The 20,668-nt window shown below is 35.6% G+C and overlaps 1 protein-coding gene and 1 long non-coding RNA gene across 2 annotated transcripts in view; one reads left to right on the forward strand and one right to left on the reverse strand.

Annotated features, from left to right (window-relative positions):
• The window catches only part of HSPA4L (heat shock protein family A (Hsp70) member 4 like), a 50,345-nt gene extending 31,955 nt beyond the window's left edge, over nt 1-18,390 (forward strand). The window contains exons 13-19 of the mRNA XM_060148688.1: nt 600-698; nt 2,610-2,747; nt 6,461-6,586; nt 6,885-6,992; nt 9,380-9,499; nt 13,897-14,058; nt 17,053-18,390. Of these exons, the coding sequence (XP_060004671.1) occupies nt 600-698; nt 2,610-2,747; nt 6,461-6,586; nt 6,885-6,992; nt 9,380-9,499; nt 13,897-14,058; nt 17,053-17,244 (945 nt within the window). The 3' untranslated portion in view covers nt 17,245-18,390. The remainder of the gene's footprint in view (nt 1-599; nt 699-2,609; nt 2,748-6,460; nt 6,587-6,884; nt 6,993-9,379; nt 9,500-13,896; nt 14,059-17,052) is intronic.
• Nucleotides 1-20,668, reverse strand: part of LOC132520026 (uncharacterized) — an 86,372-nt gene that overhangs the window by 29,349 nt on the left and 36,355 nt on the right. The window contains exon 2 of the long non-coding RNA XR_009540412.1: nt 18,384-18,557. This is a non-coding gene — a long non-coding RNA (uncharacterized LOC132520026). The remainder of the gene's footprint in view (nt 1-18,383; nt 18,558-20,668) is intronic.

Raw genomic sequence — 20,668 nt, forward strand, 5'->3', positions numbered from 1 at the left:
ATTAAGAAAGACCAGAAAAACTTAATACTTGTGATTGTTTGCCAAGCGGAGAGTCCATCTTGGCAATCTTATGGGTTGAAAGTTTGTCTTTTAGACATTAAGAAAAATATTAAAAGTTTAAATTGTAATAATTCAGAGACATCTACTTAGTTTCGATACATTTCGTTTGAGTATTTTCCTACATTTAAAAAATGTAATTGAATTTATGTTAATACTTAAATTTTGTATCTTTTTCTCTTTATTTTCCCACATTAAGTTCTTTATAAACATTTTTCATGTCAAGTTTAATGTTCTCTTTTTTTGTGAATCTTCGTTTGTGAATTTGACTTGAGAACAATTTTCCATTTATTTTGCAGTTATTTGGCCACAGGTAAATGAAACAAGATTTATTCACATAGCATCAAATAGATCTTTTCATTTTACTGACTACCTGTTAATCTAGTTATTTATAGTTACTCTCAAAAACAGCTTCTACTTCACTGTGTTCACATATTTGAAAACAGGCTTGAACTCTAAGATGCTGTTCATTACCAAACAAATAGAAAAAAGAAAGAAAGAAAAAGACTACAGATATTGTCAATTACATATTTTCTTTGCAGGATAAAATGCAGGTTGACCAGGAAGAAGAGGGTCATCAAAAATGTCATGCTGAACACACTCCAGAAGAAGAAATTGATCATACAGGAACCAAAACAAAGGTTTGTTATACTATTACTGTGGTTGTGTCTTTTTGAGATTGATATTTTGAGTTAATACATTTGCTGTGTAATGCATGCTTTTAATACACCTGGTGTTTTAAATTTCGTATTATGAAAGTATATAACCAGAATAAATACACGTCAGTGACTCACTATAGAAGATTTTTAAAAGAATGAACTGTAATATGAGTAAAATTATTTTTTTGGCGGGGAAAAAAGATGTTTTTCATTACTTTTTTTTTCCTCACTAAAAATCATGTAATCTCAGAAAATAGAAACCAGAATAGGACAAATGAAGAAAACTTAAATTAGCAATAATGCTGCATCTGAATATTAACCACTCTAAGCATTTTGCTGCATGTCATAAAGCTGTTTTTTTGTGCAAAATAGTATTTTGGAAGTAAAATTTTAAAGGATAAATGACTCTCTTATTAAGAGTCATTATTTTATTAAGAAAATGATTGCTGATAGAAGAGAAGGGAGAAACACCCTGCCCCAGTCACCCCGATGAATGTGGCTCTAAACTATCATCTTTGACAGATTTTTCTAACCTGAGCAGAATTTAATCTGTGATGGTTAGCTGTATAGATTTTTTCCAAAGGCTGTAAAGATGCAGTTATAAATCCTAGTTGCTCAAGTAATATAAAACCTGAAACTAATTTTTCTAATTTTTTAATTTTATTCAGTATGTTTGCCTTTAATTATTCAACAGCTCTATTGAGATATAATTTACATACCATGCAATTCTCCCATTTAAAAGTACAATTCAAAGGTTTTTAATATACTCAGAGTTATGCAATCATTATCACAATTTTACGTTTTCATCACTCCAAAAAGAAGCCCTGTACCCATTAGCAGTAACTCTTTATTTTCCTCCCAACCCTCCCCTTGCCAGCTCTAGGCACCCACTAATCTTTTTGTCTCATTGACTTGCCTGTTCTGGACATTTCATATAAAAACAGTCATACAATATGTAGTCCTTTAATGACTGGCTTCTTTCACTAAGCGTGTTTTCAGGGTTCATCCAGGTTGTAGGATATATCAGTACTTCATTCCCTTTTATGGCTGAGTAATGTATCATACGGATGCATACCACATGTATTCATTCATCAGCTGATGGACACTTAGATTGTTTCTACTTTTTGACTATTACGAATAATGCTATTATGAACATATACAGGTTTTGTGTGGATGGATATTTTCATTTTTCTTGGGCGTGTACCTAGGAATGGAATTGCTGGGTCATATGGTATCTGTGTGTTTAACAATTTGAGGAACTGCCCAACTGTTTTCCAAAATGGCTGCAATATTTTACTATGTTGCCAAAAATGTATGAGGGTTTCCATTTCTCTATATCCTCACCAACTCTTCCTCTTTTTTTTTTTTTTTATTATAGTCATCCTAGTGGGTATGAAATGGCACCTCATTGTGGTTTTTATTTTATTTCTTTTTGGCTGGGTTGGGTCTTCGTTGCGGTGCGCGGGCTTCTCATTGTGGTGGCTTCTCTTGTTGCGGAGCACGGGCTCTAGGCATGCGGGCTTCAGTAGTTGTGGCATGCGGGCTCTAGAGTGCAGGCTCAGTAGTTGTGGCGCACGGGCTTAGTTGCTCCACTGCATGTGGGATCTTCTCGGACCGGGGCTCGAACCCATGTCCCCTGCATTGGCAGGCGGATTCTTAACCACTGTGCCACCAGGGAAGCCCTCATTGTGGTTTTAATTTGCATTTCCAGCACAATATTTAGTGTATACAGGGTGTAAAATACTATCAATATTAAAATAATGTTTTTAATTAAAGTATAGTAGATGATAATAGTTTTGTTTGATTTTACTTTGTTTCATCAGAAATCAGTCTCTTAAATATATTTTTAAGCTAGTTTTAGAAATTTATACTTTTCTTGCATTTCTTTTGCAGTCTGTACCCTCAGATAAACAAGAGCGATTAAACCAGACCATTAAAAAAGGAAGAATCAAGAGTATTGATCTACCTATCCAGAGTAGCCTGTGTAGGCAATTGGGCCAAGATCTTCTCAACATCTACATTGAAAATGAGGTATATAAATCAGAATTGATGTTGAAATGGGTGGTAGCGTGTTCTGAAATTTTTGTAGAAGTAAATGATTATCCGTCAAATTTGTGGAACTAGGCTATAACTCATAAGGAATTATTAAATAGATTATTGAACTATTTTATTTTGGACAAAATGCTGCGCTGTATTTGTGTCATGTACAGTGTAACTTTCACCTTAGTTACATGAAAAACATGGATTGTCTCCACTGTAGAGAAAGGCCTTTCCAATACTAGTAATTCTTACCCCCTTTTATTATGTCTTAACAGTAGCACACCCAGCAGACATTGTATAGGAAAGTATTACCAGCTCCCCTCTTCTAATGTGTTGTCCTTAAAGATTAACGTTCAATTCAGAATGTTTTCTGACTTCCATTTAATACTTTTTAGAATCTGTTGTCATTCTTGAAATTTTCTTTACGTATTTACATGCTTCATTTTACAGTCTCTTGAGGAAAAGAGTTTGGTTTCTTTACCAATAGTTGTGTGTAAAAAGTAATTTTTTTATATTAAAATTTACACTTAAGTGGTAGTTACTAATTTCTACAGGCTTGACTGGCATTAAAGAAGGTCAGTTTTCTTTGAAGTGCCACATATTCTCCACTTGCTGCATGTTATTCTGGGAATTTCCTAAAGAGATTTTTGACTTTACAATGCTGCTCTTTCTAGTACCTAAGTATATCACCTATTCATTAGTTATTAAAGGCTACACTTTATGTGAAGCATTTCTATCTCTAGAAATAATTCTGAGATAATCCTGAATAATTCTGAATTTGTATGATTTGAGACTAATTTTCTCAAAGGAATGAATTGTGGGGAAGTGCAGCTAATGATAAATTTTGTGTATAAGATTTTTTCTTAAATTTTTAAATGGCTATTTTTTAAATTTTAAAATAAAATTATTTTATTTATTTATTTTTGGCTGCGTTGGGTCTTTGTTGCTGTGGTGAGCGGGGGCTACTCTTCATTGCAGTGCGCGGGCTTCTCAAAGCAGTGGCTTCTCGTTGTGGAGCATGGGCTCTAGGTGCACGGGCTTCACTAGTTGCAGCATGCGGGCTCAGTAGTTGTGGCTCGCAGGCTCTGGAGCACAGGCTCAGTAATTGTGGCGTACGGGCTTAGTTGCTCTGGGGCATGTGAGATCTTCCCAGAACAGGGATTGAACCTGTGTCCCCTGCATTGGCAGGTGGATTCTTAACCACTGTGCCACCAGGGAAGTCCATGTCTCACTATTTTTTTTTCAAATTGGAATATAGTTACTTTACAATGTTGTGTTAGTTTCTGCTGTACAGCAAAGTGAATCAGTTATACCTATACATATATCCACTCTTTCTTAGATTTCCTGTCTCACTATTTTAAATTCACAAATATCAGTGCATTGTAGTATTACTTTAAAATACTATGTTTTTGTTAAAGTACAAATTTTGTTTTTTATTAGTCTTCAGATTCTTTCTTTGCTTTTGATTTGACAATAATGATTTTTGCTAACATCTTTAAATACTTTGATATCTTATTTAATCCTCAAACCTACGAAGTGTAAGTACTGTTAGAGATCTACATTTAATAGATGAGGAAACAGGCAGAGGTAGACTGAATCACCGAAGTTCAAAGAGTAACCTTTTGTTTTGGAGCCAGGTAGTCTGTCTCCAAAGCTCAAGATCACAGCCACTGTACTGTGTCACTTACCAAAACCAACATTTATTCAGTACCAGTTATGTGTCAGGCACTGTACTAAATATTTTATGTGAATTACGTCAATCTTATTAACAGCCATACGAGACAGATAGAAGTTAGCGCTCTAGAATAAGAAAACTGAGGCTTAGGTTAGGTGACTTCGCTGCAATTTCAAAGGTAGTAAGTGGGAAAGCTGGGATTTGAACACCAATATGTACAATGACATAGTCTATGGGGGTTTTTTTTTGCTTTTTTTGGTTTTTTTTGCGGTACGCGGGCCTCTCACTGTTGTGGCCTCTCCCGTTGCGGAGCACAGGCTCCGGAGGTGCAGGCTTCGCGGCATGTGGGATCTTCCTGGACCGGAGCACGAACCCGTGTACCCTGCTTCGGCAGGTGGACGCTCAAACACTGCGCCACCAGGGAAGCCCTATGGTTTTTTTTTAAAAAAGCTTTTATTGAGGTATAATTCACATACCATACAATTCACTAATTTAAAGTGTACAGTTCAGTGGCTTTTGGTATTATTAATTTTTTAAATTGTAAAATATATATAACGTGAAATTTGCCATTTTGACCATTTTAAGCGTACAATTCAGTGACATTAATTATATTCACAGTTATATAACCATTGCCACTATCTTTTTAAAAGATTTATTTATTCATTTATTTTATTTATTTTTGGCTGCATTGAGTCTTAGTTGCGGCACACAGGATCTTAGTTGAGACATGCAGGATCTTTCGTCGCAGCGCATGGGCTTCTTTCTCGTTGTGGTGTGTGGGTTTTCTCTTCTCTAGTTGTGGTGCATGGGCTCTGTAGTTTGCGGCACGCAGGCTGTAGGTGAGGCACGTGAGCTCAATAGCGGTGGCACATGGGATCTTAGTTCCCTGACCAGGGATCGAACCTGTGTCCCCTGCATTCTAAGGCAGATTCTTTACCACTGGACCACCAGGGGAGTCCCACCATTGCCACTATCTTTTCCAAAACCTTTTCATCACCCCAAACCGAAACTGTAACCATTAAGTAATAACTCTCATTCCTCCCTTCCCCCAATCCCCAGTAAACCAATCTATCGATACTTTGTCTCTATGAATTTGGTAGATAACTCATATAAATGTAATCATAGAATATTTGTCTTTTTGTGTCTGGCTTATTTCACTTAGCATAATGTTTTCAAGGTTTATCCACTTTGTAACATGTATCAGAACTTTATTTCTTTTTATAGTAGAGTAATATTCCATTTTGTATATATACATTTTACTTATCCATTCATCTGTTACAGATCAAGTGAGTTATTTCCACCTTTTGGCTATTGTGAATAATGCTGCAGTGAACATTGGCATACGAATAATTGTTTGAGTTCCTGCTTTCAATTTTTTGGTTATATACCTAGGAGTGAAATTGCTGGGTCATAGTGTCATTCTTTTTTTTTTTTAGAATTTATTTATTTATTATTTATTTTTGGCTGTGTTGGGTCTTTGTTGCTGCACGCAGGCCTTCTCCAGTTGCGGTGAGTGGGGAACCACTCCTTGCCACGGTGCGGGGGCCCCTCACTGCAGTGTCTTCTCCTGCTGCGAAGCACGGGCTCCAGGTGCACGGGCTTCAGCAGTTGTGGCACATGGACTCAGTAGTTGTGGCTTGGGGGCTCTAGAGCACAGGCCCAGTAGTTGTGGCACACAGGCCCAGCTGCTCCACGGCATGTGGATCTTCCCAGACCAGGGCTTGAACCCGTGTCCCCTGCATTGGCAGGCAGACTCTCAACCACTGAGCCACCAGGGAAGCCCCATATTGTAATTCTTTGTTTAGCTTCTTTAGGAGCCACCATACTGTTTTTTCCTAAGCTGCAGTATTTTACATTCCCAACAGCAACGTACAAGGGTTTCAAATTCTCCAAATCATCACCAACACTTATTATGTTCCATTTCTTCGATTATAGTCATCCTAGTAGGTGTGAAGTAGTATTTCATTGCAGTTTTGGTTTGTATTTCCCTAGTGTTTTCATGGCAGCTAATCTGAAACTTTTTGAATAGGGGAAGATGATAATGCAGGACAAATTAGAGAAAGAAAGAAATGATGCGAAGAATGCTGTTGAAGAATATGTATATGATTTTAGGGACAAGCTTGGCACTGTCTATGAAAAATTCATCACTCTAGAAGTAAGTCTAAATTTTGTAGTTTTTTATGAGAACTATTTAAATGTTTACTTGAGAATGCTAATACGAATTATGTAAATAAATGTACCAAATGTGTTATTGTTGTCAATCTTTTTGAGCACATTTAGGAATGGTTCTTAGTTATTTTTCCAAATTACAGAAGGCTGGTGAGAAAGATGTTTATAAATAAAAAGTCAGAAAAAAATAATTTTTTACACTTGAAAAACATTTTGTGCTTCCTTGATGACTTTTATTTCTAAGGAGAGCATTTTCAATCAGTATCTCTTAAATGTATAACTAGGACTTGAGAAAACTGTCTGCAATATTGGAAGACACAGAAAATTGGCTTTATGAAGAAGGAGAGGACCAAGCTAAACAGATTTATGTGGATAAGCTTCAAGAACTAAAGGTAAACTTTTTAAAGTCCATGTTAGTGTTGAACAGAACATTAAGTTGTCCTAAAAATTATGGTGTAAGAGCACAGTGTATGTGTTTAATAAATATATAAGAAATTACTAAGGCAGGTATGTGTAAGAGGAAGTGTTCTCTGAATTTGAGGTGAGTAATGCTACATGATAACTGAAATTAAATAATGTATAATCATATTTGTCTATCATGATACTCAGATACAAAAATTTAGCAGATGACCAGAGTGTTAATATTACTTTCATACAAGCCATATGTTTCTGAGATGTCATTAATAAGTGATTTGTCAGCCTGACCCCTTATCCATTAAAGGAGTTACCCTTGCTCTGCTTCTTTCCCCCTTGACTGCTCTGAGTTTGAGGAGTAATACACTGCCCTTTCCTATTTTCACATTATAACTAATGTGAAATTAGTGGGACACCAGGCCAGCAAAGAACTTCAGAAATAGTACCCCTGCTCTTCAGTGTCCTTTTACAAAGAAATAAGGAGATGTGTCCACCAGCTGCCCTTCTTCTACTAGGTCAGTGTTCTGACTTTAAGAAAAGACCACTATTACTCTTTTCCTCCTGCTTGCTACCCAGCGCTCCCCCCACGCAGAAAAAAAAATGCTTTAAAAGATTAGAAGTTCAGATTGGAAGGATGACAGGAAATTTTCCTTCTTAGTGTGAATCATAGCAGTCCTTTAATGTGCACATGAATTACCAGGGGCCCTTACTGAAAAGCAAATTATGGTTCAGTATATCCGAGTTGGGCCCATGATTCTGCACTCTTTTTTTTTTTTTTTTTTTTTTTGCGGTACACGGGCCTCACACTGTTGTGGCCTCTCTCCGGACGCGCAGGCTCAGCGGCCATGGCTCACGGGCCCAGCCGCTCCGCGGCATGTGGGATCTTCCCGGACCAGGGCACAAACCCGTGTCCTCTGCATCGGCAGGCGGACTCTCAACCACTGCGCCACCAGGGAAGCCCGATTCTGCACTTTTTAATAAGCTTCTGGGAGATTCTGATGCTGCTGGTCCCTGAACCATTCTTTGAGTAGCAAGTGAATACACAGATGCTAGGTGATGACATTAATAAGGACTTCTAGCGTATGGGAAAAGGAAGCCCTTTAGGGATTGGCGGGGGTGGTGTGTGCAAAAGAAGTTACTTAACTTAAAAGCAAAAGAAGTTAATACCTTGCAAAAATTACCTTCATGCCAATAAATTACTTTCAAAGGGAATAATTAAAAAGCAACTTGTAAACCTAAGCTTATGAACGCAAAACTAGCTTTACTGTATTTTATCTTGGTGGTTTTTACTCTCCATCTCCCTAAAATATATATACTTGGGGCTGGAGGCGCAAACCAGGCAGCTGAGGCTAATAGAAATAACTGAAAAGCCCAGCAGCTCCCAGAATGGATTATTTCGCTTCAAATATATAAGTAACCATAGAAATGAATGTTATAGATGTTTTCATAGGCTTTACTGTTTTTTTTGAGATGGCTTTTAGGAATTAAAATGCTTTCAAAAACATTAACAATAAAAAGTATGATGTGTAAAGAGACTAAATGCAATATGGTATCCTGGAACAGAAAAAGATGAAATCCACATAATCTGGAGTTCAGTTAATAGTAATACACCAGTGTTGGTTTCTTATTTTTGACAAATGTACCACGAGGAATAAGATGTTAACATTAGAGAAAAGGTGCTTGGCTCTTATTGTTTCCTTTGTAACTTTTCTGAAAACCTAAAATTGCTCTAAAATAAGCTGATTTTTATTTAAATATGTAAAGGATTTGAAAGAAAATATTTGTCTTTCTAATGCATTCCCCTCCTCAAAGTTATAGGAGGCTGTTTTAAAATTTAGAAACTCCCTCCTACCAGGCACCTGGGGCAAGGGGCTGAATGGGTTTTTTTGTTTTTAAGCACTATACTTAAAATACACATCTTAATCTAATGAATACATATAACAAATAATATTCAATAGGTATTAAATATCAGGAAATCCCAGTAATCATGTTGCTTTTAGAGAGTTATATGCATTATAAATATTTGAAACCAAGTTTCAAATACGTGAGTCCTGCACACAGTATATAGTCCTTATGGTTTTCTTAATGGTTTTATAGACTTTTAACATGTAACTTTAAAGTAATTAAAGTTTTTCTTTGGATTTGAGAGGAATCAAGAGGTAATCTTAATGAATGAGAGAAGATAGGCATTCCTGTGTAGGATTCAGTAAGCAAATAACAACTGGAACTCATCTCCACGTAGGAAAACAAGAGGGGACATATTTTAATCTGACCAGCTTTCTTTCCTATTCATCATTCTGTAAGGGCCCAATAGAAGTTGTTTTCTGTTAATAACTTTTTCTTTTTAAAAAACTTGTGTTAACAGAAATATGGCCAGCCAATTCAAATGAGGTACGTGGAACATGAAGAGAGACCAAAAGCTTTAAACGACTTGGGAAAAAAGATCCAACTTGTCATGAAAGTTATAGAAGCATACAGAAACAAGGTATTGAATTCATAAAGTAAACTGGTGTGTATTACGCAGAGAGGGTGGGGTAAATCTAAAAATTCTCAACTACAAAGCTATAGCAGTTGTTGCTACCAAATTCCAGAGACATTGTGCACCAAACTTAAACTTTTTTTTCTTTATTGTAAAATTATCAGTAAAGGATACTGATAATTTCAAATACAGTGCAGATATGTGGCTTTAATCTTTTAAAATTCCCTAAAACTATATTATAAATTTAATCCAGTGACCAAATTCATTGTTTCCTTCTTAGGTGTTTCATTATAGTGCAGAAGGTGCAGAAGGTTTTTTTGGACCTTTTTTAATTTACAGGCCTCTTTGAAACTGGACTCTGCTAGCATTCATTTTGTCCCTTGGCCTCTTTTTCTTTTGGTTGCACTTTGTCTTCCGGTCTTTCAGTCATCTGTAACTCCCGTATTATTTATTGTTTTATATATGTGCCCAAATCTATCTTACTACCCTTAACCTTTCCACTGTTTTTCAGCCTGAAATATTTAGTTGTATAGATAATATCTCCATTTGGATGTAACAGTAAGATTTGACAAAATTAAGCTGATGATTTTTGCCCTCTAAATCAGAGGTTAGTAGGCTTTTTCTTTAAATGAACAAATAATAAATATTTTAGGCTCTGTAGGCCTACCATCTCTATACAACTACCCAACTTTGCCATTGTAGCGCAAGAGCAAGCACACAATGTGTAAATGAATGGGCATTGCTGTGTTCCAGAATAACTTTATTTAAAAATTCAGCAAGTTGGATTTGGCCTGCAGGACAAGTCTGCTGACTCCTGTTTTAAACAGATATCCACTATAATTCCCCCAGGTTTTACCACTGATGTTAAAATTGCATCAGTGGGCTGCAGAGGCCAGCACCAGAAAGATTTAGGCAGGGTATTATCATAGCTTACATTTATCAAGCACTTACTAAATTTTAGGCACTTTGCATGAATTATCTCACTTTATTCTCACAAGAATGCATTATGTAAGAGAATTGCAGTGCTTAAGCAAACTTGTCAAGGATTACACAGGTAGGTTAAGAGAAGCAGTCAGGATAAAACCTAAGCAATCTGAAACATGCAGACCCTTAACAACTATACTGCTTTTCACTACACAATGTGGAGGGTGATTACTTATTTTAGAAATAAAGATTTGTAAATTCTGTAAAATAAAGAGTGCAATCCAGCCTGCCTAAAAGAATAATCCAGGTACTGATTGTGAATGTGCCTGCCAATATCAGTGTCCATATAAGTACAAATAGAATGTAAGGATAATGGAAAAGTAATAAGGAACAAGCAGACAAATAAAAACACCAGGAGTATTTCACATCTGGTATTGGAAGATCTGTATACAACTACTATAACCTAGTGTTTGCCAGGCTGTAGCAGTCTTCTTGAGGATGCAGGTTTAAAATATTATTCAAAGCAAGGCAAGATTTCACTTATGCTCAAGAATTTTGAGTTACTATGTTCCAGGCTCTCTTCAAGGTGCTGGAACTACAGCATCAAACAAAACACTGAACTTGTTTCTAATATGCTTCAGTGGGAAGAGATAGACAATAAATGAGTTACTATGAAGTAGTCAGATGGTGATAAGGGCTATGGGAAAAGTAAGGGACTGCCATAGGTGGAGGAGATTTGTCAGAAATATAGACTAATAAGATGACATCATGTGAGGGGAGAATTAAAGGACGTGAGGGTTCAAGACGTATGATAACTATAAAAAGAATGTCCTTAACAAAGGGGGAATAGCAGTTGCAAAGGGGAGAATGTGTTGGAGTAACAGTAAGGAAGCCAGTGTGGCTCAGAACATTGGGGGGTGGGATTATCAGCTGCCAGATCATGAAGGGCCTAGTGGGCCATTATAAAAGTTTGGATTTTACACTAAGATAGGAATCCACTGGAGGCTTTTGAGCATAGAATTTTAAATTTTGACTTTTCTTTTAAAGGCTACGGAAGCAGAGAGACTAGTTAAAACATTAGAATAACACAAGCAAGCAGTGACGGAGCCCTGAACCCGGAGAGTGGAGGGGGAAGAAGTGGTTGGATTTCTGCTGCATATATTTTGAAGGCAGAGCCAATAAGATTCACTGATAGATTTTATGTAAATATAACAGAAAGAGGAGTCAAATGACTCCAAGGATTTTTGGCCTGCAAGGGTGAAGTTGCCATTTACTGAGACGGGGAGAACTTGGAAGAGTAGGTGGGGAGGTAATCATGAGTTTGAAACATAGGTAAGTCGTTTCAAACATTACAAATAAGAATTCAAGTTGGAAGCTGGCTATAGAGTAGGGAGTTCAGGGAAGAGGTTCAGGCTAGAGATTTTTTTAAAAGCATGCAGGGGGCTTCCCTGGTGGCGCAGTGGTTGAGAGTCCGCCTGCCGATGCAGGGGACACGGGTTCGTGCCCCAGTCCGGGAAGATCCCACATGCCGCGGAGCGGCTGGGCCCGTGAGCCTGCGCTGAGCCTGCGCGTCCGGAGCCTGTGCTCCGCAACGGGAGAGGCCACAACAGTGAGAGGCCTGCGTACCGCAAAAAAATAAAAAAAAAAAATAAAAAATAAATTAAAAAAGCATGCAGATAGAGGGATGAATGGGGAGGAGATCCTCTTTCTATATGTTGCATTGTCATTTCTTTCTGGTTTTGAGACTGCCAGTCTAAATCATCACATCTTAGATCGCCGCCTACATGTAACAGCTGCAGTTGTCTCTTTCAGACAAAATTTTATTATGTATTGGGTTGGCCAAAAGGTTCATTCGGTTTTTTTGTAAGATGGCTCTACTAGCACTTAGTTGTCTTAAACTTCATTCAAAACAATTTTATTAGATTGTATTTTGACAGCTGTCATATCAGCATGCATTTTAAAAACAACATCAAAATTGGTGAATTTTTGTGTAGCCATTTTAATAATGAAGATGGAAGAAAACAACATTTTCGGCATATTATGCTTTATTATTTCAAGCAAAGTAAAAATGCAACTGAAAAACAAGATTTGTGCAGTGTATGGAGAAGGTGCTGTGACCGAACAGACGTGTCAAAAGTGGTTTGTGAAGTTTAATGGTGGACATTTCTCGCTGGATGATGCTCCACAATCAGGTAGACCAGTTAAAGTTGATAGCGATCAAATCGAGACATTGAGAACAATCAATGTTATACCACGCGGGATATAGCCGACATACTCAAAATATACAAATCAAGTGTTGAAAATCATTTGCACCAGCTTGGTTATGTTAATCACTTTGATGTTTGGGTTCCACATAGGTTAAGCGAGAAAAACCTTGATCATATTTCCAAACACGATTCTCTACTTAAATGTAATGAAAACGTTTCGTTTTTAAAACAAATTGTGAGGGGCAAAGAAAAGTGGATACTGTACAATAATTTGGAACGGAAGAGATCATGGGGCAAGCGAAATGAACCACCACCACCACCACGAAAGGCCGGGCTTCATCCAAAGAAAGTGATGTTGCATATATGGTGGGATTGGGAGGGAGTCCTCTATTATGAGCTCCTTCTGGAAAACGAAAAGATTAATTCCAGCAAGTACTGCCCCCAGTTAGACCAACTGAAAGCAGCACTTGATGGAAAGCGTCCGGAATTAGTCTACAGAAAACGCATAATCTTCCATCAGGATAACCACGTGTTTCTTTGATGACCAGGCAAAAATTGTTACAGCTTGGCTGGGAGGTTCTAATTGATCTGCCATATTCACCAGATATTGCACCTTCGGATTTCCACTTATTTTGGTCTTTACGAAATTCTCTTAATGGAAAAAATTTCAGTTCCCTGGAAGACTGTAAAAGGCCTGGAACGGTTCTTTGCTCATAAAGAAAAAGTTTTGGGAAGATGGAATTATGACGTTGCCTGAAAAATGGCAGAAGGTAGTGGAACAAAAGGGTGAATGCATTGTTCAGTGAAGTTCTTGGTGAACATGGAAAATGTGTCTTTTATTTTTACTTAAAAACCAAAGGCACTTTTTGGCCAACCCAGTAATTCTTGTCAACAACTTAAACATATTCTGTTGTACAGTCAGAATTTTCTGTCTAGCTTGCTATGTGCCTGCTTAACTTATTTTTCTTTACTCCCTGACAAATTTAAGTCCATGCAGCTTCTTTCTTGGCTAAATACTACTTTTTCCTCTAATACTCTTCACCATTCTTTTCCAAACCTGACTTCTTCAGAAGGCCTTTCCTTTTAAAACCCCATACTGATTTTTCTTTCTCCCAGTTTCTTCAGTTCTGTGTAGTCTGTAAATGGCTTCTTCACATGCGTATGTGTGAGGTGTACACTCAATAAGAGTCTTAACTCTTTTAAGCAGAAATTATCAATAAATTGGTGCTTATTGAAAAACCTGTTACATTAAAGTTTTTTTTTTCCTAATAGGATGAAAGATACGATCATTTGGATCCTGCTGAAATGGAAAAAGTTGAAAAATATATCAGTGAAGCCATGAGTTGGCTGAACAGTAAGATGAATGCACAGAACAAACTAAGTCTCACTCAAGATCCTGTGGTCAAAGTTTCAGAAATAGTCGCAAAGTCAAAGGTAAGAAACTATAAACTTCGCTTTTTCATGGGTTCAGTCACTAAACATTGTTAGTAGGAGCCATACTTTGAGAAATAATCAGCTTGGCAGAAGAATATAGAAAAACAGGAATTTGAGGCTAATCTTTAATTTGGGGGAAAAAAAACATTCTAGGTGGGACATCTCTGTTCCTTGATTTAATTAGTCATATACACAAAGCTGTTTTTTAGATTTTAAGTGTAATACAGAATGAAGTAAAGCAATGTGACAACTCCAAATATGTCCGATTTTTCTAGGCTGTATAATACTTCTGAGCCTCCATTGTAAAACTGCAATATATGTTTGTCTTTGACATAGTTTGAAACGTGTAAAATTCCATGGTAAAATCTTACTTATGAGATAAACTTTCCAGTTTAAAAAACATTACTACTGAAAATGTCAAAGGTTATAGAAAACACTATGAAAAACACGGGGACAAACATGATAATAAAGATCAGCATCTAAGTAGAAAAATGAGTAAAGACATTGGTAAAACATCTGACAAAGAAAGAAATACATATCCAATAAACATGAAAAGGTGTTCATCTTCATTACTAATCTAAGAAATGCGAATCTCTTCTCTCTGATTTGGTTGTGTGTTTACATTCACAATCTTTGCCATAATTGCCAAGGGTGTGAAGAAATGGACGCTCTTCCTGAGCAACTTGGTTAAATTTGTTACCGTTTTTCTGGGACATCATTTCAGAATATGTATAGAAATTTAAAATGAGTTTACCCTTTAATGCAGAAATCACAGTTCTAGGAATTCACCTTAATTTGACTGTTGCATAAGTATATGCAGATAAATACCCTTGCTTATGATAGCAAAAAACTGGCAACAACCTAAATACCTATCAGTAAGAAACTAGATAAATAAATTGATGCATATTTCAATATTAAAACACATTTCAACAATTAAATATAGTATTTAAGATATCAGAGGTAAATCTATTTAGATACATAGATTTATACAACATACTCAGTGAAAAAGGAAAGATAACTTTATTTAGATTCTGTAATCTCACTGTATCAATTAGCATGTTCATAGATTTGTATGTTTGGAGATGTGTGTGTGCATGGACATACATCTAGGATGTTCACCAAAAGGTTAGTTATGTTAATCTATAGGAGATGGAATTTCAGGTGATTCTTTTTAATCTAGTTCAGTATGTCTGTAGGTATTTGATTCATTTTTAAAACAAAAACAGGTTTTAGGGTGTTTTTAATTGGAGTGTATTTGATTTACAAGATTAGTTTCAAGTGTACACACAGTGATTAATGTTTTATAGATTATACTTCAAAGTTATTATAAAATATTCGCTGTATTCCCTATGTTGTACAATATATCCTTGTAGCTTATTTATTTTATACATATTAGTTTGTACTTCTTAATCCTCTACCCGTATCTTTCCCCTCCCCAGTTCCCTCTCCCCACTGGTAACCTCTAGTTTGTTTATATCTGTGAATCTATTTCTTTTTTGTTATATTCACTCATTTGCTTTATTTTTAAAATTCCACATGTAAGTAATAACATACAGTATTTGTCTTTTCTATAAGCATAATACCCTCCATGTTGTTGCAAGCGGCAAATTGTCATTCTTTTTTTATGGCTGAGTAGTAATATTCCATTGTATATACGTGCCACATCTTCTTTGTCCATTCGTCTGTTGATGGACACTTAGGTTGCTTCTTATCTTGGCTATTGTAAATAATGCTGCTTAGGAACATTAGGGTGCATGTATCTTTTCAAATTAGTAGTTTCATTTTTTCTGGATATTTACCCAGAAGTAGAATTGCTGAATCATATGGTAATTCTATTTTTAGCTTTTTGAGGAACCCCCATACTGTTTTCTATAATGGCTGTACCAATTTGCATTTCCACCAGACGTGTACCTAAAGTTCCCTTTTCCCTATATCCTTGCCAAAATTTGTTATTTGTATTCTTTTTGATGATAGCCATTCTGACATGTGTGAGATATGTCATTGTGATTTTGATTTGCATTTTTCTGATGATTAGTGATGTTGAGCAACTTTTCCTGTACCAAAATGGGTATTTTTTAAAATCATAAAGAGTATTTTCCTTTTGAGAAAGTTTGACAAAGAATCTATAGTAATTTACTCCTAATCAGATGAGATGCAGAGTGTGATAAGAACAGTTTGCACTAAAACACTCTCCAAGGATGTTACTTTCTATGTTTCCATCCCTATCCCAATATCTGTGACACTGGTCTTGAAAGGACTTAAAGTGTTTCAGTAGCTTTATCTGAAATGGTCTTTTATTTCTGTTTAGAAAAAGCAAGGATATGGAAAATATATCTCTTTTAAATTATTAAGTTGAATTTACTTTCATGGCTTATTTTTCCTTCAACAGAAAAGGCTACTGAGCTGTTTTCAGAAAGTAAATGAAGTCAGTGTGTATATTTATATAATTCCATTTATTAAAACTGTTTTTTGTAAATGTTGAGAAATTTTAATTTATGCAATAGGTATTACATGATGAAATTTTCATAACAGAGCTCTTGGCATAATTTAAAGGAATGAATTAAAATTTATTCCTGGGAATTCCCTGGCGGACCAGTGGTGAGGACTCCGCGCTCTCACTGCCAAGATCCCAGGTTCAATCCCTGGTCGGGAAGCTAAGATGTCACATGCTGCACAGTGCAGCCAAAAAAATAAATAAAATAAAAACGATTCCTGCCAAAATACACTGTATTCAAATTATGAGGAAAAAATTTTAGGAACAGTAAATACAGAATATATTATTAAAGACTGAATAGTTTCTTATCACCCCTGACAAACACTAGCTGAGAAGGTATATCGGTAGTTTAAGAATTAGTTGGTTATCTAGCTGAGCCAACAGCTATTCAGGAATGTGGAATTATGTGGAAATTTAGAAAGTTAATCTGGACTTTAGAATGTTAATGGTAACTTGTTGCATAATATTTTTAATATAATCAATTTTCTTCATGTCTTTAGGAACTGGATCATTTCTGTAACCCCATCATTTATAAGCCCAAACCAAAAGTAGAGGTTGCTGAAGACAAGGCAAAAGCTAATAGTGAACACAACGGACCAGTGGATGGACAGAGTGGGACTGAAACTAAACCAGATACAACAAAAGACAGCACACAGCATACTAAATCTTCTGGAGAGATGGAAGTGGACTAAGTCTTAATTTCACCTTCACGTAATTCAAACAGTGCAAGTAACCACAGGGTCCATTCTTCTTTTACATCTGGTACACACAACAGACATTTAGTTGTTCTTAACCACTTTTTGTCATTTGTTTTTTGGAGTAGTTTCGAAAAGTGTTTTATATTGAGTGCACCTCTTGTTCATTTCCATTGCTGCTTAATGTGAAGATTTAGCTGAATATACATTAACAAGTCAGTTTAAGCTTTCCTAATATATTTTATGTCAAACATGCAAGATTGATAAGTAGCTGGCAACCTTATTTAAAGCTTCTACTTGGATAAACCTCAGCTCCTTTATTCAGGAAAGGATACTGTATTGTGCTACTGTTGCAGAAGCATAGATTTAATTGCATCATTATTTTGAAAAACAAATACTGAAACTGATGTGGTTTAAAGCCACCAAGTCACTGACCTTTTTCTAGTTATGGTATTGTTATAATTTAAATATTAAAACAAATAAGAGGTTCCTTGACAAATTAGTCCATCTCGTTGGTGTGCCATGAGAACTTCAAAACTTTGTTTTCATCATATAAATGAACTAAATCACACATTGAAAAGGAAAATGCACAATTTTATGTTAAGGTGACACCAGCAGTTAGCTTCTTTTCATTAGTCATGTGGATTGATGTTTCTTAGAGTAATTCAGTGTCTTTAGCACTTGAAACTTCTGATCTACTTGTCCTGAAGACCAGTTGCTGCTAAAGTGATGCTGGCCCAAAAATGATGAAGCATTTTTGATGAAAATACCTTCATGTTAAGGGGGAAATGCTGTTGACCTACTCAGACATGCATCTGTGATGTTGATAACCTTGTTTTAGTTTTAATAGTTGTTTTGGTCTTCTTAGTTGATTTTGTTAATATGTTAACAGAGGGCAGGGAGAAACGGCACAATGTGTATTGCATTGTATACATTTATCACTGATTTACTTAATGTTAACATATAAACACTAAATAAGCAGTAACACTTGAAAAGAAGCACTTATACCATAGGTCTTAGGAAATACTGCTTGTAATAAACTTAACTGTGTTACACATCAACAGGCAAAATATAGAATGTTACATAGTGTAATATGATATGATGTGATTAAATTATAGTTCCTGCTGTTACAATACCTGTTCAGACCTTGGCTCCAGTTTTGGTGCTTCATATATAAATTATATGTGTTGAAGGGCTGTGAAATTAAGATACTTTAAAGATTTAATCTGTGCTTCATCACCAGACTTGTTCACACTGTTCAGTTCTGTGCAGAAGCTTGATATGGGAGCAGAATGAAATGACTTTTCAACCTACAAGAAAAAGAAGCATAGACAATGCATGGGCACTTGTGTTCTTAATGCCAATCAACTAGATTGACATAGGTTAAAATTTTGAAAGGCTCAGTTTTCCCCAAAGCTACATCATCTTTATATTAAGGATTAAAAAAAAATTAATATGGACTTTTCTTAAGTAATAAAAATTGAGAGTTTAATATCTTTAGGGATAGTCGTTACTTCTCACAACTAGTTCTCTAAGAGAGATTCTGTTTCTACAGTGTAGTCTGCACTGAAAGGAAAGTATGGAGCAGTGCATTTTGCAGGGATTTTTATTCATCATTTTTGAGGGAGATGTCCCTTTTTTGCATTAAAAAATCATATAGACCCAATATATTTTTTAATGTTTTCAAACTAATGAAGTAATTATATACATTAGTAATGATGAAATAATACATTTTTTTAAAAGCATGTTTGTTACTTTTCGTTTGTATGTTGAATATATAGGTTCACTTCAGTAAGAGCATAAAAGTTATGAAAGGGAATATATAACAGTACACATAGGGCATTCACAGCTTTTTAAGAAGAAAATCTCCACCCACTTTGTTAGGAGCTGTACCTCCAAAACTAATTGGGAATATATGGGAACAAAGCTTTCTGCATCTGAATTGTGTAGTACATCCTGACATTTTCCAGTTCCATAAGTCAGTTTATATAGTTCTGTGTTTTAGTCAGAATTATAACATTCCAATTCCTGCAGTTATGTAACACTTCATTTAATAAGTTAAATATATCCAAAGATAATATGTATACTTTTCCTACCCATTTATTCAACTTAAATGATTTTCAAAAGCCCTTAACCTTATAATTATTTATTGAATACAGTAATAAAAGAGAAAATGTTCTCAATATAGTTTTGGGTAGAAGGCATGGGTTCAGTTTAATTTTAATCTGTATGAAATATGCAGTGCTTAGATGAAAAATTAAAGATCTTTTTTCAAAATAAAAAGCCACTATTTTAGAAGTTATTTTTAAAAATACATTGCAAAATAGGATGTATTCCTGTAGTAAACAAATAAGAACTAAGTATGTAGGAAATGATTAATAGGATTAATAGGAAATGATTAATTTAATGTATTAATCTAATACACTACGACTCTGGAAAAGTATAAATTATTTGGTTTTAGAAATCAACTCCTGATAGCCAATCGCATGGTGATTTTAAAAACAGATTGCTAAATAATGTAACAAAAGAAAGTCTGTGATGTTTTAATTCCTTAGCAATATACAGAATACTTAAGTTTTAAAACAACTATCAATACAAACAGCACACCAAAGAATGAGGCTATTGGAATAACAGAGAATCTCAATTTTAAAAAGGTAAAAATTAGACTTTAAGAAGAAATAAAGGGCTTCCCTGGTGGCGCAGTGGTTGAGAGTCTGCCTGCCGATGCAGGGGACGCGGGTTCATGCCCCGGTCCTGGAAGATCCCACATGCCGCAGAGCGGCTGGGCCCGTGAGCCATGGCCGCTGAGCCTGCGCGTCCAGAGCCTGTGGTCCGCAACGGGAGAGGCCACAGCACTGAGAGGCCCGCGTACCACAAAAAAAAAAAAAAAAGAAAGAAAGAAGAAATAAAGATTTCTTAGACTTTGGGGGGTCAATTTTTAGTATACTTATGATTATATTTCCTAGCTAGAAGTCTTTAAAGTGAATTTTGGGGATCAATTATCAATATAATAAAGTGATATGTTAAAACAGTTTATCCAAATTAGCACAGATGCAACTGTTTTGAAAGACTATATTTAAAGATAATAGACATTTGAATACAGTGATCAATTGACCCAAAACAGATTTAACCATCCCTCTGTTTTCATAAATTTGAATTGTAATACTAAGCCTACAAACATTCCCATTAGGATTTTGTTTTGTTTTTAATAGTTGGTATTTGGTAGTCCACAACAATTAAAGTCTTGGCATTAACTTTACATATCATAGATTTAGAAGTGATAGACAAATATAACTTCATCTTTCTCAACTTTTAGAATCTGACAACAAAAAAACTTCAGTTCTAAAGTAGATGTTATTTTGTGGTTAGACTTCAGAACTTCTAAGTGGAATTTGGTTTTGTGATAGTGGATTCTGTAAAA

Source organism: Lagenorhynchus albirostris, chromosome 4 (genome assembly GCF_949774975.1).
Source record: "Lagenorhynchus albirostris chromosome 4, mLagAlb1.1, whole genome shotgun sequence".
Classification (NCBI taxonomy): Eukaryota; Metazoa; Chordata; class Mammalia; order Artiodactyla; family Delphinidae; genus Lagenorhynchus; species Lagenorhynchus albirostris.